Here is a 23453-nt window from a genome sequence, read left to right as displayed (position 1 = left end):
GATGATTATTCATTCAATAAATCAATCATGTTTTTTCAAATAGTGAAAAGTGTCATTTACATTGGCACAGTCAAAATCCATAATGATGTCTTTCATTTGTGCTTTTGTCTGACCAGCAATACAAAAAAAGGTTTTTAAATTACCGTGACATATGACAAAGAAAAGAAGCAAATCCTCACATTTGCAAAGCTGAAACCAGATTTTTTTAAATGGTTAATCAATTCTCAAGATAGTTACTGATCATTGTATATGTCCATTGACTAATCAATTAATCAATGGATTGCTAACTGTGATGCTTAAAGGCACCCTTTAGAAAGACTCCCTGTAAATAATGGCTTTAATGATTGTTTGAATCTCCTTTACCAATTGCTGCATAGATCAGCTTGAGTGGCTAGCTGTCAAAAATGTCATTGGTTGGTGTTTTTTTATAATTGATAATCAATAGGTTCTAAATGTTTTGAGCCATTTGAAATCTTTCTGGATTTCTCTAATAAACAATTTACCCAAGGTGAGAATCCACCACATCTACAGTTTAAGTTGTCATCATGGATTTGGATGCAGATAATAAATTAAATTATAAATAAAATTGCCTTGCCATGGATTGTGCCTTTAAAAGGTCCAGTGTGTACGATTTAGTTGAAAGGGATCAATTGACAGAAATTTAATATAAAATAATCCTGGTGATGTTTTCACGAGTGTGTTTCATCTAAATTATACAAATTGTTGTTTTATTTACCCTAGAATGGGCCCTTTATATTGAAAGACTTTACATGAGGGGGGGGGGGTGGTCCTCTCTATGGCATGTTTCTTGTAGTAGCCCAGAATGGACAAACTAAACCCCCTTGGAGTTTTTATGAAAACTGAAGGTTACCACAGGTTCTCTTTCATGTTTGGAAGGGGAGGATGATGTGAGGGGAATTCAGCTGCAAAATGCAACTTCACCACTTTTTGTCACTAAATTTTACACACTGCAACTTTAAATTAATTTTAGTTCCATTGCTGACGCCCAATAACTTTCACTTTCACCTTGGTTTCGACGAAGGCAAGTCGTGGCGTCTTAAATAACTGAAACGAATCAAGGTTTTTACCTGATAACTCTGCTGTAACCAAGACTCGTTTACGATATATGTACGTGCACTATTTTTCGTCACTCAGGGTGAACGATTAAAAGGGAGTTTTTTTTGTTAGTCTCCGTGTAAGAGGTACTTCCCGAACGGGATTTTTTGGTCGTGCGTCATCAACTGCTTTGTACTTTGTACTCTCTCGCCCTTATCGCAGTTGCGTCCTTGTCGCTTTACTCGCTGTAAGGTAAGTTTCATTCATTCTATTACCGATATATTGTGATGTTTATTTTCTGTATAGTTTGATCTACGGTCCCAAATAGCTAATTACACCCTTGGTTGATATTTAATAGACGGTCCGCAATGTCGTTTCAGTGCAGGACATACTCGCTCCTCCTCTACCCAAGTCCATGGCTCTTACACACCAACACGAGCTCCAGGCCATTAATCAGATAGCTGAGGCCCTCGACAGCAGCGAGCGCAGGAGAGTCTTCTACTTGTGCGAAAGCGAGGACACGGATTACAGCCTGGCGTGTGTGAAGGAGATGCTGAAATCCAGAGTGATGTGCCAGGAAGGAGGTGACTTGTTCCTTGCGGAGCTCTTGTCGCAGCTGAGACGATTTGACATCCTGAGGAGGGTGTCTAGTATCAGCAGAGCCGAGGTGGAGAGGATTCCGAAAGGTCAACAGGTTCTGCCTGAATTCAGGTGAGATATGTTTGATGATAGGCTTTATAATGGGTCATAATTATTTATCCAACCACTGTGGTCCTCCATTAAAACACACACTTTTACGCACAATATGTTTTCAGGTTACATTTTTTGATTTAGTAGGGTTTATTTTTTTATATAAAACTGATTTCCTCCAGAGAAACTCACATTTACCAAGGCATAATTTAATTATGCTTTTTTCACTCAAATTTAGTATTTTCATATATTTGTTGACCATTTCCACAGCCTTTTACTTTTACTTTGCCTCCGTAATATTGAAATGTTTTCTTGTCCCTGATGTGTGTTTGAAGCTACTGGATGCCCCCATTCCTGCCAGGATCAATAAAGTATCTATCTGTCTATCCATCTGTCTTCATCTAATCATTGTTCCCTCTCTGCAGAGTATTGATGGCTCATATAAGTGAGGATTTGGCCAATGAAGATCTGAACAATGTGAAGTTCTTGATGGGCAGCACGTTGCCTCGTGAGACCATGGAAAAAGCAAAGGTGAAAAAATGAATGAGTTCTGGTTTTGTTTTCCACTCATTGGATTACTCTGTGTGTGTGTGTGTGTGTGTGTGTGTGTGTGTGTGTGTGTGTGTGTGTGTGAGCTTTGGTGTCAAGTGATGACAATGTGACACCAAAGCTCCCCCCTCCCACACACACACAGAGGAATCCAATGAATGAAAACAAAACCAGAACTCATTCATTTTTTTACACCAGACTTTGGTGTCATCACTTGACACAATTTTTTTTTTTCAGAGTCTCTTTCTGTTTTTTTGACGTCCCCCTCTCTCTTTTCCCTGACAGAATTTCCTGGATGTGATCAGTGAAGTTGAGAGGCTGGATCTAGTTTCACCCGAAAGAGTCGACATTGTGGAGCAGTGTTTGACAAACATCGGCAGGGTGGACCTCGCCAAAAAAGTGACTAAGTACAAGATGTCAGGTGAGACCATTTTACCGATACCTTTTAATAGTGACTGGCTCAAATGTTTACAGAGCTTATGAAAAGAACAAAGCATACTTTGACAAAATGGGAAAATGGGAAGTTTTTAAGGGGAAATGCTGAAAATAGGAACAAAACTTCATCCGTGACGCATGATAATACCACATCTATAGATATAGACCATAGACTGCATGTTAAGATGGATGACGCGTCTCCACTTGCTCTCCAGAAACAAAGCCAAAATATCCCGGATACGAAGATTTGGAGCCAGAGTCTGTGCAGTTGCGATCGGGGGAAAGGAGCTGCGGTATCAAAGTCTTGATGATACACACGCTCGACCAATCGCGAGTCAGTCTCAGCTGTCAATCATGATGTTTCACCCCATTTTTATGGCATCAAATAACAAATTGAAACCAAACTTACCAGAAAAGTTAGTACTCGGACATACATCAGTTATAATGTCCAAGGACCACAAATCTGCGTCCCACATGAGGGATAATACCTGTTGGTTCCACAGTCTGCTCATACAAACAGCCAGTTGTTCTCCACAAGGTTCCCAGCACAGCTTTTTGCTCGGAGCAAATTGGTTTAATCCTATAAAATATGCCACAGGGCTCTCCCACACACAGCCAGAGACTGAACTGTTGCTTTTAAGCACACACACGTGAACAAACACAGATAAACTGACCCAAAGGGACTAGCTTTGCAGCTTTGCAGCTTTGCAGCTCAGTGTCTCTGAGTCTCCGAGTGTTCTCTGAGTGTCTTGAGAGTCTCCTCTTGAGGCAGCTCCGCTGCTGCCTTTTAAACCTGAGGATCAATCAGCTAACAGCTCTCACCTGCTCTGATTGATCCTCCGGTGTAGGTGAAGGTGCTCTCCCAGCTACCTCCACAACGCCAAGGTGTTATTTTGAACGCCATTTATTCATAGACCCCAGCAGCACATACTGACGAAGGCTAGACAGAAATAAGGGTAATTACAAAGTACTTTAAATTATATTTTATTACTAATGTTAACTGAGTCTCTGTCTATGTTCAGTAGTTGGAGCACCTGAAGAGCAGTCATCTCAACGGGAATGGTCCAGAGCTCCTGTGAGTATTACACTGTTAAAAAGATAACAGGTTTTTTATTTATTTATTTTCCTCTCTCATAAAATCTATTCTTCTGAAAATCACCTTCTCTTTAGTGTACACCCCTCAGTCCTCAGAGTTCCCATTCTCTGCAGCAAACAAGAGGAGGACAGTCCCTCCATGCTGGTAAGATTGGCTGCATATTAACAATTTATAGCAACTTCAAAGACACGTATTTCCCAGAGATAGTCAAAATACCATGTTAAACCAATAGAAGAGGAAATGACAATTATTGTTTCACAAGGGGTTTACCAGCGCTAAGCAGTAAAGAGACTTGGAAAACTCCAGGTCACTCATTGTATTTGACTTTTAATATCATCATCTTTCTGTAATTTGGCACAGAAAACATACCAGCACCCGTACACGTGGAGCAGAGCACTCAGGTAAGGATTGCTCTTATTACAGGACTTTGTATTTTTCGGTGTGTTTAATTAGATAAGTGCATGAGTGAAACTGATTGCTCCTTTGCATTTCAGAGTCTACTGGATCGCTACAAATTCAACAGTACTCCCAGAGGAGTCTGTGTTATCATAGACTGCGTGGGTAATGACGGAGGTGAGATTAAAAAGCAAACAGTTGGTGTCTACAGGGAGGGTGTGGAGGAAGTGTTCAGATCATTTACCTAAGTAAAGTTTGTTTAAAAAACAAATACATTTTTAAATAAAAATACAAGAGAATCATCAGCAAAAAAATTGTAATTAAATGGGCCTTGACTGGCATATTTATATATGATGTTATTAGATTATTAATACAACATGTAAGCAAAGTTGAGGTGGAAACTAGACAGCTTTAAAGACTCAGTCCCTTCCAAAGGCTAACAATTTAAACCTCAAGGCTTTAAAGATAGTTATGGGGCAGGATCCTTTGAAAAATAGAGGATTCAAATAATTTTGGCCCCATATCTTTATTTATATTAAACCATATGAGAAGTTTAGAGGGGAAAGTACTTTTTGGTCTTGCTGTTAACTACTTATAGACATCTGGAACACGGCAAGGGGCCCCAGGCAAATCACAAGTGTTCTTATTTAAACTTAACAGTTTCAACAGTAATAGTAAATAAGAGACAAGCACATGACAAACAGACAAACTTTCAGATGTCACAAGTACAAAATAGCAGAAAATGGAAAGATTCAAGTATGATCCAAGTCAAATTTATATCTAAGTACAGTACTGAAGTAAAAAAGTGTTAAATTACACGTTCCACTAAAGAATAATGTCTGATTTGAATTAGAGCTTAGATAATTAGTCAATTAATCAGTGAGTCCGTCAACATTAAATTAATCTGCTACTACTTTCAAACTCTTTTTTAACTTATCTTTCGTCTTTCTTTGCTCCCTCAGACATGTTGGAACAAACATTTAAGGCTCTTCACTTCAACGTGGTGCTCCGCAAGTACCTGAGTGTGGATGACACTCTCTCAACCCTCAGAAACATATCCCGAGACAGAGAGAACCTCAAAGGTGATGCCTTTGTCTGTTGCATCATCAGCCGTGGTAAGGCAGATCATCTCCTGGGTGTAGACACGCACAGTAATGGCCTACAACTGAACACTGTCAGACGTCTTTTCACTGCTGATGCGTGCCCCATGATGGCGGGAAAGCCCAAACTGTTCTTCATCCAGACGTACAATGGACCCGAGTTCCAGACCTGCGCTGCGATGCACCATCAGGATGAGGATCTTGAGACAGACGGCTGTCATGGGCTGCCCAGATATGATTTTATCCCCACAGATGCAGACGTGTTCTGGAGCCACTCCTGGACGGACGAACGTCAACTGGAGCAAGGACATCATCGCTCCATGTACCTGAAGGCTCTGACAGATTCCTTGCTCAAAGGCCGAAAGAGGTAGAGGCAAATTCTCAGCTTTTGTCTATTATCAGAAAGTTTCAATATAAGCTTTAGACTACAACCATTGTGCTAACTGTTGTCTTGTTTATGGTCTGACAGGAATAAGCTTGTTGATATTCACACCGAGGTGAATGGGGCAATCTTTGATCACAACAAAAGGAATCCTGCAGCAAACTACCACATCGATCTGAAACATACTCTACGGAAAGATCTTTACTTGCAATAGAGGATGTTGTACAATCATGTTCATTCAACTCTCCATAAGGGATTGTTAATGTTAATATATACTGTACATATTTTGTATTATTATGGTAGTGTTGAGGGCTTTAATGGACAGGGGCACAAAGGAGTGCTTAACGAAACAGTGGTGCGTGGTGAGTAAATTCCTGCTTTTTTTTTTACTGTGTATACAGTGACACCTACTGGTTGTATGAACTCAAAACAAAACATTTTTGTGAACGTCACAGAACGACTTTTTTGTGCAAGTATGTCTTACGTGTATTTGTTAAATATTTGAAAATTCTCACCCAGTCACCTTTAAAAAAAAAAAAAAATTCATAGTAGTAAATATGTTTAGGAATACTTTAACAGCGGACAAAAGTACTCATAGGAATAAACAATAATGAAAGAGTAACACCACCATCACATCTCTCCACCCCAACAAGGGGGTGACAACTTAAACAACAATAACAACTTAATCAACAACACAACCAATCATTTTATTGCAAATGTTTATTTATGCAAGACTAAAAAAAAGCTGAATAAAGTAAACTATGGTATGTTTAAATCTTACACAACAAACTGACATTTAATCACAACATCAATCATATGTAACTTTTTATCTTTTAATGTGTTTTACCTTTGAGTTTGATAGTGCAGCTAAACCATAAAGATAAACTTTCTACATTCTGTATAGAAACGTGCACTAGTATATATTTTGTGTTTCATTATTTTGATTTGAGCGATCCATTTTCAAGGTTTTCTAAAGGTTTTGGCTTTTTTATAAAAGTAATATATATATATATATATATACCCATTGCTAATGCACTTATTGTAAGTCGCTTTGGATAAAACCGTCAGCTAAATGTAATGTAATATTTGAAGCTTTTAATGGGTGCATTTATTTACCTTCAATGTGATTTTACAATATTATATATTTTTAACCCTTTTGAATAAAAAGATTTCAAATGTGTTTGACATGGCTTTTTCTCTTTTACTTTTCTACGATACCATGCTAATGTTTATGTTTGCTGCATGACAGTAAGGTTAAAGTGAAATGACCTATATGTTGATGTGGATCACATGATGTCAGTGTCATCATTGGGTTCATGAGGCAGTACTATCCTGTTAGCCCTTTGACATGATCTTTTCCAATTTGGGCTTTCAGCCTATACAACCTTTCTCCAGCACATTACGACAATCACTTCTGTTTTAACAGATACCTTCTGGGGTATCAGCCCCAGCAAAACTACTGTCATTGTTTATCATCGTCATCTGCTTGTGTGTGTGGATCTGTCTGTAAACAATCAGACATATTAATGGTGTTGAGATTAATGAGTTTGTATAACTTGGTGCAGATTATATTTTATATAAGTAAGTGACACGAATATTATTATATTAGTAACATAATGTTACACTATTCTGATAGTATACACTATATTGCTATAGTTATATATCATATCCATATATTATGTTTGTGTGTATGTATGCATGTATATATGGATATACCTCTTACATGCTAGTCATAACTACATATCTGGCTTATAACTATACTATTGCTACTGTTTAATTACTGCTATTACTATGATTATAATGTTATACTGTGATGCTATTATTATTATGATTATTATTATTATAACATTATCATCATCTCATCAGTATGTTATCACCACCATCCTTTGCACACCAGTACCACGACTTCCTTTGCACGCTGTTCATTTAATCTTTCATTCATTCGTATTTTAAGACTTACCTCACCTTGTGTATTTTCTTTTCTTTTTTGTGTATTTTTACCATGTATTTCATTGTATTCTGATATACCTGGCTGCTATTAAATCGAATTTCTCTCCGAGGATCATTCAATAATCTATCTATCTATCTATCTATCTATCTATCTATCTATCTATCTATCTATCTATCTATCTATGATATATATTTAACTTTTGCTATATTGCTATCGAGGAAATGTATACTGTGATAATTATTGTTTTATCGTCCAACCCTAGAGAGACAGTGTGCCTTGATGTGTCATATCACGGTTTTTACTTTCCTTGATATTTGTTCAGAGCGACAAATGTGAGTAAGTGTCACTAATATTATAACGTAACATCTATGGAGCTGAATGTGCAGAGGGCTGATGTAAATATGAAAACTTTATTGTCAGCATAGTTTTACCTCCACTGAGCCACATTACAAAAACAATCCCTCATTGATTTAACCTGTATTTGTTTAACGTGTCAACTGAAACACTAGTTTTTTGGACCTTCACACAATAAACAGCAGCTCTGAGGCTGAGACAGCAGGAGGCGGACACGCTGCACGTGGAGAGGCAGGAGGCCCACGAGCACGCGCAGGGGGAGGGGGGGGGGGTGTATGTGTGTGTGTGTGTGTGTCTCTCGTGAGCGCGCACGGCCTGAGCTGCGGTTGCTATGATGCAACGCCGTGGGAAGCGCGGAGTGAGGAGTTGAATGAGTTCTGTGCACAGTTGAGGAGCAGCAGCCGCCGACTGTGCCCAGGGACACGCAGCGGGACGAGGGGAGACACACACACACACAGCCGGGGCCCGGTGCTCGACATGGAAACCCGCAGCCAAGTGTGTCCGCTAGCACCGCGGCTAACCGTGTCATGACGGCCGGAGACATTTCTCCCACATCTGCGCGACGTTGCAGCGAGACAGGAGCCGCACCAACACCCTGTTCGCCCTCTCCAGCCGAGACCGAGTGAAGAGGAGGTTGTATTTGATCACATCTTCCATCCCTGGTGGTGTTGTCCTCTTCCTCCTCCTCCTCCTCCTCACCCAGCGCTTCACACTGGACCACCATGGCAGAGAGGACCTCGACCGGGTTGCTAACGATGATGTTGGAGCCCACGCCGGCTGTCGCGATGACCCTGCCGGCGGAGGTGCGGGAGAAGCTGGCGGAGCTGGAGCTGGAGCTGTCCGAGGGTGAGTTGACAACACAAACAGCTGCACCGCGAGGTTCCAGGAACACACGCTGTTTAAACGGTGTCGTGTGTGTGTCTGTCTGTCTGTGTGTCTGTGTGTGTTTGTGTGAGACAGCCACCACGACCACCGCCCTTTATCTCGGCATGTTTGAGGACATGTCAGCATCATCACAGCCGCTCTGGGGATTTTTTCACTACAGCTGAACTTCTGCTGTAGTTTTCTCCTCATCCCTCTGAACTGCTGCAGCTCCGGGGCTTCACACACTAAACTGACCCACACCGGTTAATATGTGCTGTTCTGTCCCTAATGGAGACACGCTGCTCCCATTGGCCTGAAGTTTTACACAGCACACGTCCAGACTCCAAATACCCTGCTGATCAGATGGCTATCTGAGCCGACACACCCATGCTGCTGCTGCCTCTGTTTTCACTCAAGTGTTTCTGGTCTTTTTAAAGTTCATTATAAAAGTAATCAAAAATGTTTCCACATAAACAGATTTTTTTGCTTTGAGACCACAGCTGCATAAAAGATCTTGTCTGTAAAACTTTTTCACTGCTGTAACTGGTGATCCAGATGTCATTAGTTTACTGACCATCGAATCAAAAGGTCAGTAGATAAGTTGATTTGTTGTGAAAAATGGCAACGTGGTCAGTTTTGTGTAAGTCAACGGATAACATTATAGGATAGATGTATGTGCAGTTTGGCTGATATTGCTGATCTGTACACGTGTGGTTGTGTGTAGGCACACATGTGTCATGCACAAGTTGCTTGTAGCCTCTGTGTGACCTTCCACTTCCATGAGCTTTGGTATAATAAGAGCCAAGAGTGGGCTTTTGAGCGTGGCTATCTTGTATCTCCAGGTTTAGTGCTGGGTAATATGACCAAAAAGATTATCAAACACTTGCTGAACAGTGAAACATTACACAATTCGGAGTAGAACACAATCCCTCATATAATAATCCATGATAGCATTATCCACAATAACATGTGTTATATATCTGACTGTACTTCTACAACGCATACGTAATATATATATATATATATATATATAACTTTTGTTAAATGGCGATAATCATTGTTATTGTTTTATCGCCCAGCCCTAGAGTCTATTCTATTTAAAATAATCAAATCCTCTATCATACTTACCTGCTGACAGACACACCAAGACATCATATTATGAAACTGTACAATCAGAAAGCAGTGTGCATTGATATGACTTATTATATCTTTTTCCTTGACATTTGTTCAGAGGGACAAATGTGATTATGTTTCTCTTATATTGTAATGTAGCATTTATAGAGCTGAATGTGCAGAACAGATATGTAAATATCAAAGCCGTGTCAACATAGCTTTGCCTCCATGGAACCCCATTTAAATAATCAGTCACTGATTTGCCTGTATTTGTTTTACATGTCAACTGAAACCCGCACACCTTTTTTCATATTTGGTGTCAGAGGGACTTTATCAAACATATCGTCAGACAGCACTACACAGAGTTTATTAAACAAATATATTTAGTTTTACGCCTAACCCTTTGTTTAAGCCATTATCAAGTTGTACAATTATACTAATACTAATGAATGACCCACATTTGGTCTGATTAGATTTGGGACATGACCCCAGGGTGTGACCCCATTTCTTGCCAACTCTGGAGAAAATGTCAACCACATAATCTAATAAGTGTCGTCCTACAACTTGAAATACAACCCTCTGTAATCCTGAATCGTTACCCCTGACAAAGTAGGTTCTATTTTCCCATGTGTCTTTCATATATATAATTATATCTTCAACCTTGCAGGAAATGATGCATAGATCTTGAAACAATCAGACATATCAATGGTGTTGAGATTGACGATTGTGTATATTTTGGTACTACTTCTTTTTCCCCTTTATGAGAGCCAGACATATGTAGAATTATTCGGTCTTGGTGGAGTTTTGTTCTACTGACTGCCATTCAAGTTATGTTCTGCATTGAATCTTTTCTTTCTCCATGTTGCCTTTGCACGCACCATACCTCGGTTGGGAATAGACCAAAGGTGCACGCTTTGATAAGCACATTAACTGCCACTGAGGCCCCCGAAGGGATGGACATGTTTTCAGGAGCAGCTACTAAACCAATCTATATCTGGCCGGTTTCCTCTTCCTGCTCTCCACATGTCACATCCTGCTATGTTGGAGCTCTGATAGCTGTATCTCCCGGACTCGGTTGCCTTCTGCTTCTCTTTATGGTTTTTCTTCCTCTGACATGCTCTGTTGTCTGTTTGCCCACTGTCTCTCTCTGTGTCTGTCTCCAGGCCCCCCCACCTCCATATTTACTCTATTTTCCAATCAAAGAAGAGACAGTCATTCTCTTTCAGACCAAACAACATCAACATATTTTTTTCATTCTCAAATCCTATTCTTGCATCTCATGGTGAACTCTTCACCTCACGCTGATGCCCTTTGGTTGCTTCCCCCTTTGCATCCTGTCTCGGGATAGAATAGATGACTTGTTTTATTGGAAGGAGATGAGAGCCTGATAATCCCGGAGGTTTTGTACCCTTCTCAATGAACTCTTCTTACAGGGATTTGACGTCAGACACGTCTGTGTTCCACAGAGACACAGCTTAGTTTTTCACTGTGTGTGAGTGTGCAGGAACGCTGTATTATGCATGAGGTTGAGTAGCTGTGTCATGTATGTTATCTTAAGCAGTTTAGCTGAAGCAGCCATTTGATTAATATGAGTTTGAGACCGTCCACAGCTCAGCCCGATAGTGTTCCAGCATCAGCAGCTTAGGCCTGCTGATGTGTGAAATAAACAATCTGGGCTCTCTTATTGTGGTTATAATAAATAGTGTTTCCTCAAGAGATGCTTTTATTTTCAATTTCTCTGGCTGTGTACTTCACTCTACAGTCCTCGGATACATTTTTGTGGTAATGAGAACTTGCAAATCAACCACCCAGTTATTTGACCCAGTCAAGTTATTCTTTCTATGTCACTTGTATTGTGCATTTATTTCTGTCAATAACTCAACTGTTTTTAATTGGTCTATGGCAGGGCTGGGCAACTGACATTTATCCCCTCTCACCAACATAATCTTGCTCATGTCGGTTAATTCTGTTAATACTTTCCCCAATGCGTGCATTCACGAACTGTCGGGTTTCCGAGAACTAACCATTTACAAATTTACAAACCTGGAAAGCAAACTGATGCACTGGGAGATCAGTGACTAAATTAAACTCTGAAAATGTGTTGGAGAAACACTGTCAAAAGAGTGCTGCAGTTGGAGTAAGGAAAACTCATATACAATATAATGTTTGCAGAGATTTTCATTTCTTTTCTGCCTACGAAGGCAGTTCAAGCTTTCAAACCAGATGTTTCAACCTTTTTTCAGTTTTGGAACTTCTGGCATTTTTTTACTCATTTATAGATAAAAATATAAAGTTTATTATGCAGTTTGATTCACAATGACCAAACAATCGTCATCAGATTCAAACACCGATGATTGGTGCTGAGAAAATTGTGTGACATCACCTTTTTCAGCTGAGCCCCGCCCACTTCAAAAAAATGAGAAGAATTAAGAGGAAGAAAAACACACACACAGAAGTCTATCATGTGAAGTAACCACAGCTGTTCCCTCATGTTTTTAGGGCCGTTAATAAGTGCAATTGTCCGGCTAACATGCTGATTCTGCCTTGTGAGACATGCTCCCATGGCTTTTCCCCAAACTATTCTTGTCGACTGAAATTTCCCTCCTACCAAATTCTACGTGTCAGAGTTATTGGAAAGGACCTGTGTTATTTCTCAGCTGACCTGGATGCAGATGAGTGGTGAAACGATGGGGCGTAAAAGGAGGCCAAGAAGATGGATGATCCCCATTGTCTCCTGCATGGAGGACAGAGGGAGAAATGGTCTGCTGAGTAATTCATAGGCGGACTCTATCATTCCCTGGTTGTCTTCCCTCCTCCTCTGTTGCTCTCCAAACACTCTGATTGCTAAGTCATTTTTAGTCTGGTGTGTTTGCTGGGGAACCTGGCGAACCCCTAGTTGGTCATATGTGCATGTTTTCTCACGTTCAGCAAACATTTACAGAGGAGCAAGGCTGGTGTTTGGTAGTTTAATGGCTGTCAGGCTTCTTTCTGGTTATTTGGATTAATTGTGAAAACAATTGCAGCAGTTTTTTTGGTGTTTGAAAGAAGACCTAGCATAAAAACATGGCTACTGCGTTTTGTTAATGCATGCTGACAAAGCAGTGATAATGTCCAGTCAGTTTAATGAGACACTGTTTTCATTTGTTCTGGTATTTATCCTAGTATCTGCTCCTGAAGCGACCCAATTTCCCCATGGAGATCATTAAAGTTTCACCTTATCTCAGTGATTAGATAAGGTGGAACCTCCCTCACAGAAGACCTGGAGGTAAAGAGGCGGTCAGGCAGTGTGCGCTGGCAAGTGGTAACAGCAGTAATAAGATGGTGATGAATACACTTACACAAGCCTGTCAACCTCTGGCACTGACAGAGGCTTGATGGTGTAATGATCAGTGGTGTGTATCTTATTGCTGTTAATGGTTGTAACCCCACTGTAGTGCCGTATGTTTTTTTTAACCAGGGCTGCAAAGTTAATAGTTGTTGCAGCAAGCAAGTTTGAAGTCCACACACAGCAATTTGATACTCTTACAGTATTTATACAGCACCTAGACCTGTTTATAATAAAAGAAAAACCCACTTCCTGATATGCGACCTTTAATTCCTATTTTCATGACACTGACTAACTAACTTTATTTGCTAAAGGCGTCGTTTCCTCAAATATCTTTGCAAACACACCTATTATACCTGAATCATAGTGGTGGTCCTGCTTACGAGGTGGGGGTAGTGGATAGATTTGGTGGCCAATACTTTCCTAAAACTTTCTTTTGGAAAGTATGAGTGTACAGGAAACCCTGGCCCTGGCCCTGGTCCTGGTTGTGGTCCTGACTCAGACCTCTATGTGGTCACTTACTCCCACCACATAAATCATGAAGAAAGAACTTCCAGTGGGTTCACCCAGTGTGAGTTCAAGCCTATTGTTAAGCAAAACCAAGCATTTGACGAATGTACCGTAGAATAACATTGCATTAAGGGCTTTGAGAACATGTAGGATTTCGGGCGATTGCTGAAAGAACTTTGTACGTGGCTGCTGGTTAGCTCTGTAATAGGATCCAACAGAGAAGAATGTTGAGCCTTGGAGCGAGCTAGCAGGTCCCTGTAGCTGCTGCAAAGTCCAGTTCAGAGATAAAGAGACAGCTATGTTGTGCCCCTGCCGTAGTGGAGCAGAGAAGGTGGAGGGTCATAAATATTTCAAGGGTGTGCCTCAGAGTGGAGGAGAGCCTCAGATTCTTGTGCTCCTCTCTTATGCTGCTGCATGTATATGTGCACATGTAAGTGTGTGCATGAGTGGTTTTCAGTGCATTTGCTTTTTTTGGGTTGTGTCTCTTGCTGCTTTGTTGATGTGCTCCTCCCTATTTATACACCACAGAACTGTGTTTCATTTTAATGACACTAATATCCAGAGAGTGCCTGTTATTGTCGTTTCTGTCGGTTTGTTTTCTTTACAGTTCTTCAGCATCCTGTCTCTGCTTTTATTGGAGCCACCATTTTTAATGGATTGCAGTGCAGGAATGTAATATCTAGAAATGTATCTTTTCTTCCATGTGTTTATTTAAGTATGAATACAGAGTAGCATTTCCAACAGCATAGTACTTTTAGTGTCTTTTTTTCTAAAATAGAATTGCTAATATACATTTTCGGTACTCCTTATCACTAAAACTGCAACTAATGAATATGCATTATCAATGGACTGATTGTTTTAATTTATTGAAAAATCTAGTGCAGTGTTTGAAATGTAGTCGTTGCATCTCATTTAGAGGTGATTGGCAATTTGTTACCATTTTATTAATCGACATGCTTTCAAGGTTATCAAAAATATGAATTGATTAAGTTTTGTTTTCAATCCAAAGCTATTTTTTGCTCTCATAGCATTTCTACATTGTGAAAACATTTTTCAAATTTCCATGGCTGTGCTTTACATCCCTATGGAAGTATTGTCAGAAAGCACTCAAACTTGAGAAATGCTAAAAAAATGTTCCCCCTTTCCTGCATTAATGCCACAAATATGTAACACTGGGGCAGTGTTTTATCACAGTCCAATAATGTGTTAGAAAAACAAATAACGAGAAATTATTACTACCCACATTTATTTATCAATTAAATATTGTTTGCTACATTATGTGAAAATATCTGTCAGCTTGTTGTGTGTATTAAATTTATTGAAACCCCAGATCATGAAGAAGTCTGTGGCAGGAGCCAATGCTCAATCCTTTTAAAGTTTTAAGAAAAGCTTTTAGAAACTCTCTTTTTTCCTTGTAGCATTACCATTACCTTTTTAAGTCAAGACACGGCCAGCACATGCAAACTCAGCACGGAAAGACCCCGACTGAAGTGGGATTAGAACCGAGAACCTTTTTGCTGTGATGCGACAGTGCTAATTTTTGCACCACCATGCTGCTTTTTACACTTTAAAGTGTCTTTATTTTCATGGTTGCCAGGTCTGATTTCTGTGCTAGTACATGGCTACACTGTTAACGTCCTTGCAGCAAGCGAGATGTCATGTGCAGTGGAGAGCGGGGCACCATAGCGGGCGCTGATGGCAGGGGGATCTGCTGACCAAACAAGCCACATGCCCCATTTCAAGGACACATTACAGAGTCTGCGCTACTCTGTGCACCACATTCTTGTGCCCAGCAAGGCTTTTGTTCCGCCTCCATCAACTTTCTGGTGTAAATTCTTTTCTGCCCAGTGCCCACCCACCTGTGTGTGTATCTTTGATTGCTCACCCTATCTGTGACCATCTGGTTGGAGTCGGGGGCTCACCAGCCAACACCATAGCTCAATCTGGACTATCTGTGAAACACAGAGGCCTCTGTAGATCAGTCTAGATGCTGTGAATTACAAATACAATATATATGACAAATAAAGAGTTGGATCCAAGGGCATGTTTTCTATTATTTATGTTTGCTGCATTAGTACAGTACGCTCACAACATTTGTACTGCAGTGGTTTCAAGGTACAGAGTGATGTGCTTACAGAGGGTGGGAGGGGGTTGCAGGGCTGAGGTCACTGAGCTGTGCAGGGATCTGTTACATGCATTTTATTCAGAGCCCAAGGTGAAAGTCCATCAATATTCCTCCATTGTATTTCTTTCTTTCTGCTCATTTCTCTGTTTTATTTAATCTTTCTTTAGTCTTCATGCTTAATATTTGATTTGATTGAACACTTGAATAACATACAGTGTAAGTAGAGGACTTGTCCATGTCATGTCTATAGTGTTAATGTTATATTCTTGTTTGATTTCCATGGAAGTTAGTGGAAAGACAGGACATGGGCAAAGAAAGAACACATAGCATTTTGTCGAAATTGAGTAATTCCATAATAATTTTCCAGTATAATGTAAACCAAGTGATCTGAGAGAAAACTTAACCTCTGTACTTCTTCTTGGCTCTGTGTCCAGCCTTGGGAAAATGTGGCTTGGGACAGGAGACTTTGACCAATCACAGGGCAGTTCAGACAGAAGCCGCTCCTATTGGCCCCTCTACCAAGCAGTTGCGCATGCCTGCCCTCAATCAATGGCGTAAAATAGTACAGGAAAGGTCGCTGTTCTAGCATTGCTAACAACTGCCAAAGTAACCTAAAGTAAGGAAGACTTGAGTCTAAAAGAGAGTTGGACAATAAGCACAATAAAACGTGCGTAGATCATATGTCGCGTATGAAGTGAGTGCATCTGCCCTCATCTCTCTCAACAATCAGCTATTTTTCCAGCGATCCCACCTGCTGCAGCTTTAGGGGGAGTGTTTGGCCGAGGTGTTCTACTGAGTTAAAATGTGTTATGATAATTCATTCCAGAAAGGTGGTGTAATGATGTACTGGTCAGTGGAATCAACACTTATTAGCTTCTCTTGACCCTCTTCAGCCGGGAGCAAGCAGAGGTCAGCCTGTGCGATGTGACAGGGCAGTGTAGTCCACTGAAGTTAGCTGTAACAGCAGCTGTTCAACAAGCAGTCCTCAGTGAATGTATGGAGGGAGCACTACAGAGGGCTACTTTTAAGAGGTCCTGATGGTTAGCTGTGCTGAAAAAGCTAATGTCGTAATGCAGCTTTACTTAGAATTGATAGGGTAAACCAGAAAATGTGTAGTTTTGATTTTGTTGTCAAGAATGATGCCAGTTACCATGCTGTGACTGTAGTCTAACATCACTAGAAAAAGTTGTTTTGAAACTTACAGCAATGAAACCGAAGAGATGTGTGAGAAGACAATAAACAGGTTTTGAGTTTTTTGTTGGTTCAATCAATGTCGAGGCCTGCTCAGGTGTAATGTGCACATCAAAGACCGACAGCGCGCTTTGTAGCAGCAGCGGGCTGCATTGTGAGCCGTCCTGGTGGAAAACAAACAGTCAGAAAATGTCTGGAATGTGCCGTGACCTATCAACTTAACCGTGAGGAGAGGGGTTTCCAAATCCCCAACACTGCTGGAGGGCACGACTACACACAACAAACACGCAGATAGCATAGCAGGTTGTCCCAGCCTTTTAAGAGAACAAGGCCAAGTTTCCCTCCTCCCCCCTCCCCCCTCCTCCACCTCATTCCCTTAGGTGTCCCAGTAGAATACGGGAGGGAAGGAACAGAGCAAAACTTTTTTTTTTTATGGGGTTAAAGCCAGGCTTTTTTTAGATATAAAACTTAACTTGGCAGACTCGGCTCACATACCAGAAAATATGTTTTCAGCCTGTGTGCTATGACAGCGAACAGACGGTTTAAGATGAGCTCTGCTGCTGTTGCTCTCCAGAGACTTTTCCCAGTGTGTTATTCAGGAGGTACCTGGATTGCTAGAAAGAAAGCAGTGACACAAAGCAGGGGCAAGTTAAGACTATGTGTAAAGCTCCCGGGGCATAATTGACAAATTGTGGAGACACTTTCAGCATTTGACAACCAAGAACTTAATGTCTGTTAGAGAGAAGTTGTAAAATAATGTCAGTAATGCTTGGTGCTATACTATTAAGACCTACTTCTCATTTCATCTGACTTTCTTTCCTTCTGAAGTTTTGTTTACAGTGTTTGAAGAGGTCTTTTGATCAAACTTAGTCACAGGTTTTCACCAAGCAAATCCCTCATGGCACCTGTTAAGCCTTATATTCTTATATTCTTTTTATTCCCCTGTAGCCACAAAAAGACAACTTACACCATGTCTTCAGTTTCTATTAACTTGCCATGCTTTCAATGACTTTTTAACGTTGGAGTTACTATCTAAGGAGTTTGCATCCAATCTTCATACCTGAGTAATGATGTATGAATTTGGTTTCACATATGTGAGTTCAAAGTCTAAAGTAATCACTGTGATGTTTTCTCTGGCATTAGCACGAGCACAGATGTTTTTACTGGAGCCTGACCGATATATCGGTTGGCTGGTTTAATCTGCCAATTGGCCTATCACAGATATATTGGTATTGGCATATATGATGTCTGACATGTGCTGATAAAGTTGCTTGGGTTAATTTACAAATGTGAAAATACATTAATAAATTGAAGAGAAAATCTGTGATATCCTGATTCGTGAACAGTTTGTGGCTACTGGAAGCTTTGTTTTAAGTACACCCGGTTCTCACTGCATTGAGCAGTTTTGCTGCATGTCAACACAGACGTGGTGAATAACCTTTTTTACACAGTGTTACTTGTGGAATCCCAGGCACTTGGGGAAGAACAATGACGCAGTTCAAACTTTAAGGGGACCTGTAATCTAATATAACACCACATACACACCCACACACACACATACCCACACCACTTGTCACGTCTTTGTGCTCCAGCTCACAGCATTCTTGCCATAGAGGTCACAGGCCTCTGCAGCCTGTGGTTGATGTTTGTGGCTGTGGTGGACTCACCCCATGATGACGTCATAGCGCAGTTGTTGAATATCAGATGTCCATTCCTCACGTCCCCTCTCCCTTTTGTCTTTGCCCAAGAAGTTCATTAGACAACCAAGTTTAAGAGCCCAACTTTCACAAACTTTCTAAATTCTACTTTACATGAAGCATTTCAGGGAATTAAACACACATTTGTGTTTATGTTTGTGTGTGTATTTGAGTCCTAATATCCAGATTGGTGTGCGTTGATTGTGTGTTCTGTGGTGTTGGGTTTCTGGGTGATTATTTCATCCCCCAGCATAAATCAAGTTGAACAGTGTGCATGTTGCTGCATTTGTACTACAAGGAGGAACCGTTCCCACATTTTACAGCAAAGTCTGGAGGGCTTGTCTTGATGAACTCCTGAATCTCTGTTGCAGTGAACTCAGATATACAGCCTGTGCTGACTACACCCTGTCCATCATGAGGGGAGAGAAACAGTGAAGTCTGAAATGCCAGTGAGTGGCAGATAGCTGCTGAGGCTCTCTTTGTGTGTCATGCTCCTGATGACACACACACTTTCCAAACTACCTCCTGAAGCTCACCACTGCAGCCTCCAATTCTTAGTGTCATTGACAATTGTGTGTGTGTGAGTGAGCCATATGACCTGAAATCAGAAAGCTAACCCATGACAGAGTTGCTGCTTGTCCCCTCTTTGTTTTACTAATTAGATGAGTCAAACTGAATTCAATTTAACTGTCGTCATGGTCGGGCGAGGCCTATATTTAGCCTTCGGGACCAGTGCTTTGATGACCAGGTGACTCCACTTAATGCAAAGAGAGGGGAGTAGTAGAGGAAGATGAGTTCCGGCACCACCGCCACGTTCAATGAAGATCAATAAGGCTAAAATGGAAAGGATTTACACAACAAAGGCTTGCTGTCAATGCAGAGAACACAGCACCAAGTGAATCCTGCAATTCATCCTATTTCCCAGCATGTACACATCTCTTTGTGCAACTGTCTTGACCATTGAATATCGTGCATTCTGAAACATGTAATTTTTTTATTTTTGCCTTTTGTGATTATATGAATGAAATTCATGTTGTGACCAGACCAAATGTCAAGGAAAGTAGTCATTTTCTTGACATGTCTTTCACGTCAGCTCCAGGCTTACCATTTGGTCTGTTTTTTTTCAGAGGTTAAAGTCAGTTCTTCCAAGTCAGATCTATAAAGAGTTTTATTTACACGTCTGTGTCCAAGGGGTCAGCTGAAGTAGGAGAAGAAAGGAGGAGGAAGAAAGAAGGAGTGGGAGGCCTGGATTTAAATGTTCTCTCACACAGAAACAGCTGGAGTTTGTCAGACCTTGGGGAAATCAGCATTTGCCAGTTATTCATATTGCATGCTTTTAATCTGCTTGTAGCAGATTTAAATGGTTTACTTTGCCACATAGACACAGAATATCCGCAACAATCACATTAAGATATTTCCAGACTTTCTATTTTAGGGCTGACTTACGTCTGATTATAGTTTTCCCGATGCAGTAAGATTTGAGCTTTAACAATGTTCAAAACCAATGCTAAGAATTAACACTATGTACTCAGCAGCTTTGTATGCTTAAATAATGCATTTACTCTTATGAAACAATCACTGTCTGCATCAAGAAAGGTTTATAGCAGTATGTGCAGTAATTTGGAAAAACAGTTGTTCTTTTCAGATCTCGATCCAAACTTGTAGTATTCTTTTTTTCTGTGTCCTTACAGCAACAGTAGAGCTGACACACCTTACTGCCTTAGTTTGACTGTTGGAAATCTCGTGCTTTATTAAAAGCACTACCTGGGTAATGGGTTTTTGTGGCAGAGCATACAACACTAATTTGTATCAATTTTGTTGATATAATCTTTTGGGGTTTTATTCGCTCCTAAAGGATTTTGTAAAGAACTGTACTACTAAAACCAATAATAATAATTGTAACATCTGAATGTATTCAACTTATTGTCGCTTCCATCCTCTTTAAGAGTTGTGTAGATGAACTGTCAGCAGGGCTGTCCTCAAGGCCATGACCTCTGACCCACTGCTACTGATGCTGCATCAGGATGAGTGCGGTATCCCCTGCAAGTCACAGAAGACAAATGATTGGCCAGTGCAGAGCTCCACCAGGGTTACCATCAATCTGCACTTTCTCTTAAGGGCAAAAGGAATGGCCGCCGGCCGGTGGCTGGGGACCAATGCTGCTCCCCCCCCTATTTGCCCATAGACGATCATCTGGGACCCCTGATCTGCTTTGTGTGTTTGACTTTCGGCAGGCTTTACACACATACTGTACATGTGTATGCACATGAATACACACACACAGATACTCCTTCCCCCTCTCCCTCGTGTCACAGCCGGTTTGTTGAGTTTGTGGGTTTGGCCTCTGGCTTACATGTGTGTGAGGATAAGTGCAAAAGCAGACCTTGTCTGTCTCTCTCTGGAACTGACCATTTATTCTTGTGCCCTTTTTTTTCTATAAGCAGTGGTGGAGGGTCTAGAGCACTGAATGCCTTACTCAGTGAAAAATGCTGTTACAAGACTTAGCCAGGACAAGGGTTTGTTTTTGTCCTGGAATCGGCTCCGCTTGTTTTTGAAGTATCAACTCTCAAGTTAAACCCCACCCAGCAATCCAACACTGGTTCCATAAATAAGGGATATTTTGTCTAGTTTAATGGACTGGTATTTATTAATTGCATTTTTGTAGATGTTTATTTTAAAACAATGGTGTTAAAGAAGTTCATGCATTCCTGCAGTTAGTGCATGACAGACCTTTGGCTAGATCCTCAAGAATGACCACTGATTCCTGAGGTTTGAATTTAGACAATTTACTTCACCACACACATTTAGCTTTCTGCATGAGAACAGTTCACACAGTGTCAGGGTGTTACTTTGAAATACAATATTTTCTGGCACTCGTTATAAAGAATAAACTTTGTACCTCTTTTTCTCCAAGCAGGTTGAAAATAATGCTATGAATCATTTGCACATAGTTGACCCAGGTGTGTTTATATGCAACTTCAGATAATGAAATCCCAAAGGACTTGGAACTTAGAACTCTTTAATTTCCCTTGCAAGGCAGCTTCTTTACCACATTAGCTAACAGAGGGCAGATAAGCCTGCACTATTGTTGGCAGACAGTATCAGCTGGCTAATGTTACTTCGCAAAAGCCACGTGAACAATATCACCACAGCTGACTCTCTTATCTTCCACACGTCCTGGAAAGAACAGCGAACAGCCCTACTGCTGCCTGGTCCGAGGGCTGGCCTCCACTTTGAGTTGTGGGCTTATGTGGAATGCAGGGCTGGAAAAAAGGGATGGGTTTTGTTGAGACATTTCTGAACAACCATGTTATTCAGTTGTTTTCCCCCATGTGTGGGGAAGCAGTGAGAGCTGGCAGACTAACCCCGGGAAGCTGGTGAAATGGCCTGCAGGCTCTTTTGTTTGACAGACGTGAGGAAACAAGTTCCTTTGGTTGCCTCTATTCTGTCTGTCGGTTTGTTTGTTTGTTTGAATGATACAATGCAGATCACCTATCATGTGGGATTGTTTACCTGCGTAATGTAAATGAGGGATTTCTCTGAAGGCACAACCCAAATCTTTGAAATAGTTTGTTTGTCAGAATAAAGGTTTACCTACAGTTTAGCTTCAGGAGATGCGTCTCTGAGCCGTGTTATTGCCACTCACTTCTTTTCTTTCTCTCCGTCTCTCACTCTCATTCTCAAAAGAGCATGAGGCTATAACCTTGCATTACCTCAGGCTGGACTCTACTGTATCTTTTCTGGGTTTGTTTTATTTTTTTGTCAGATTCTTCACTGAGAGGCTCATGCAGGGGGGTTTGACCGTTGACAATAACTCTTGAGGTTTCACTGAGGGAGGATATTGATTGAGGAGCAAAGCGAAAGACCAAATGAGGGAGACTCAGGAGTAATGGGAGGCAGTAGGATATTGGGAGCTGCTGAGTGACAGAGTGATAAAGTACATACAGAGGAAAGGATGAGAATCTGAAAGTTTGAATAATAAGAGAGTATCTTCAGCTTGGAAAAAAAACATGCTGCAAGAGGTTTTTATGAGAGAGACAATATAAATTTGTCTCCTGTCAGAGATTTTGTAGCATTTATCATGAAGTACATTTCCCCTTTGATGCCTCTGCGCCGAAGATAGCCAGTGGCTGGATCCATCATGTTTTGGGTTTTTTACGTCTGTCCGTCCCATTCTTGTGAACATGATGTCTCAAAAATGCCTTGAGGAAAAAATTATCTAATTTGGTACAAAGTTTCACTTGGAATCAAGGATGAACTGATTAGATTTTGGTGGTCGAAGGTCAAAATCACAAAACACATCTTTGCATTGTGAACACAAAATCTCAGGAACCACTCCAGGGAATTCTTTCAATTTGGTACTAACATTCACTCAGATTTATGGATGAATTGATTAGAATTTAGTATTCAAAGGTCAAAGTCACTGTGACCTTACAAATCACTTTTTTGGTCTTGAATCATTTGCTTTGTGTATGTGTTCTCAGCAAATGAATGTGAATATGACTCATAGGTTCACATGCCCTAGATCCAGCTGAAAGAAAAGGCCCATTTCAATCGTTATCTATCTGTCCCGAAGGTTTTATACAAACCAGCAAGTCCTCTGGTGTCTCACAAGACTG

At 40.7% G+C, this 23453-nt stretch overlaps 2 protein-coding genes across 16 annotated transcripts in view; both read left to right on the top strand.

Moving 5' to 3' along the window:
• The first annotated feature begins 1018 nt into the window (after positions 1-1018).
• On the top strand, positions 1019-5953 carry LOC117754777 (CASP8 and FADD-like apoptosis regulator). 3 transcript variants are annotated; one of them, XM_034574006.1, is made up of 10 exons: positions 1019-1308; positions 1437-1767; positions 2172-2277; positions 2581-2716; positions 3756-3805; positions 3901-3970; positions 4187-4227; positions 4321-4399; positions 5185-5689; positions 5792-5953. In XM_034574006.1, the coding sequence occupies exons 2-10, from the start codon at positions 1472-1474 to the stop codon at positions 5916-5918; spliced, it is 1410 nt and encodes a 469-aa protein (XP_034429897.1). In that variant the 5' UTR covers positions 1019-1308; positions 1437-1471; the 3' UTR covers positions 5919-5953. The 3 variants fall into 3 exon arrangements, with proteins under 3 accessions (XP_034429897.1, XP_034429896.1, XP_034429895.1); XM_034574005.1 differs by having other exon boundaries at positions 1020-1308; positions 3753-3805; positions 5185-5690; positions 5796-5953; XM_034574004.1 differs by having other exon boundaries at positions 1020-1309; positions 1438-1767; positions 3753-3805.
• Positions 5954-8291: 2338 nt separating this feature from the next.
• Positions 8292-23453, top strand: part of dip2a (disco-interacting protein 2 homolog A) — a 79724-nt gene continuing 64562 nt past the window's right edge. For 5 of the 13 annotated variants that reach the window (XM_034573990.1, XM_034573987.1, XM_034573986.1 and 2 more), the window contains exon 1: positions 8297-8855. In XM_034573990.1, coding sequence (XP_034429881.1) covers positions 8732-8855 — 124 coding nt within the window. In that variant the 5' untranslated portion in view covers positions 8297-8731. Of the gene's footprint in view, positions 8856-23453 lie in introns of all 13 variants that reach the window. The other 8 variants (XM_034573989.1, XM_034573988.1, XM_034573985.1 and 5 more) reach the window with 4 other exon arrangements.

Source organism: Hippoglossus hippoglossus, chromosome 21 (assembly GCF_009819705.1).
Source record: "Hippoglossus hippoglossus isolate fHipHip1 chromosome 21, fHipHip1.pri, whole genome shotgun sequence".
Lineage (NCBI taxonomy): Eukaryota > Metazoa > Chordata > Actinopteri > Pleuronectiformes > Pleuronectidae > Hippoglossus > Hippoglossus hippoglossus.
Note: the sequence above shows the minus strand (reverse complement) of the source record. Positions and strands in the feature narration are given on the sequence as shown.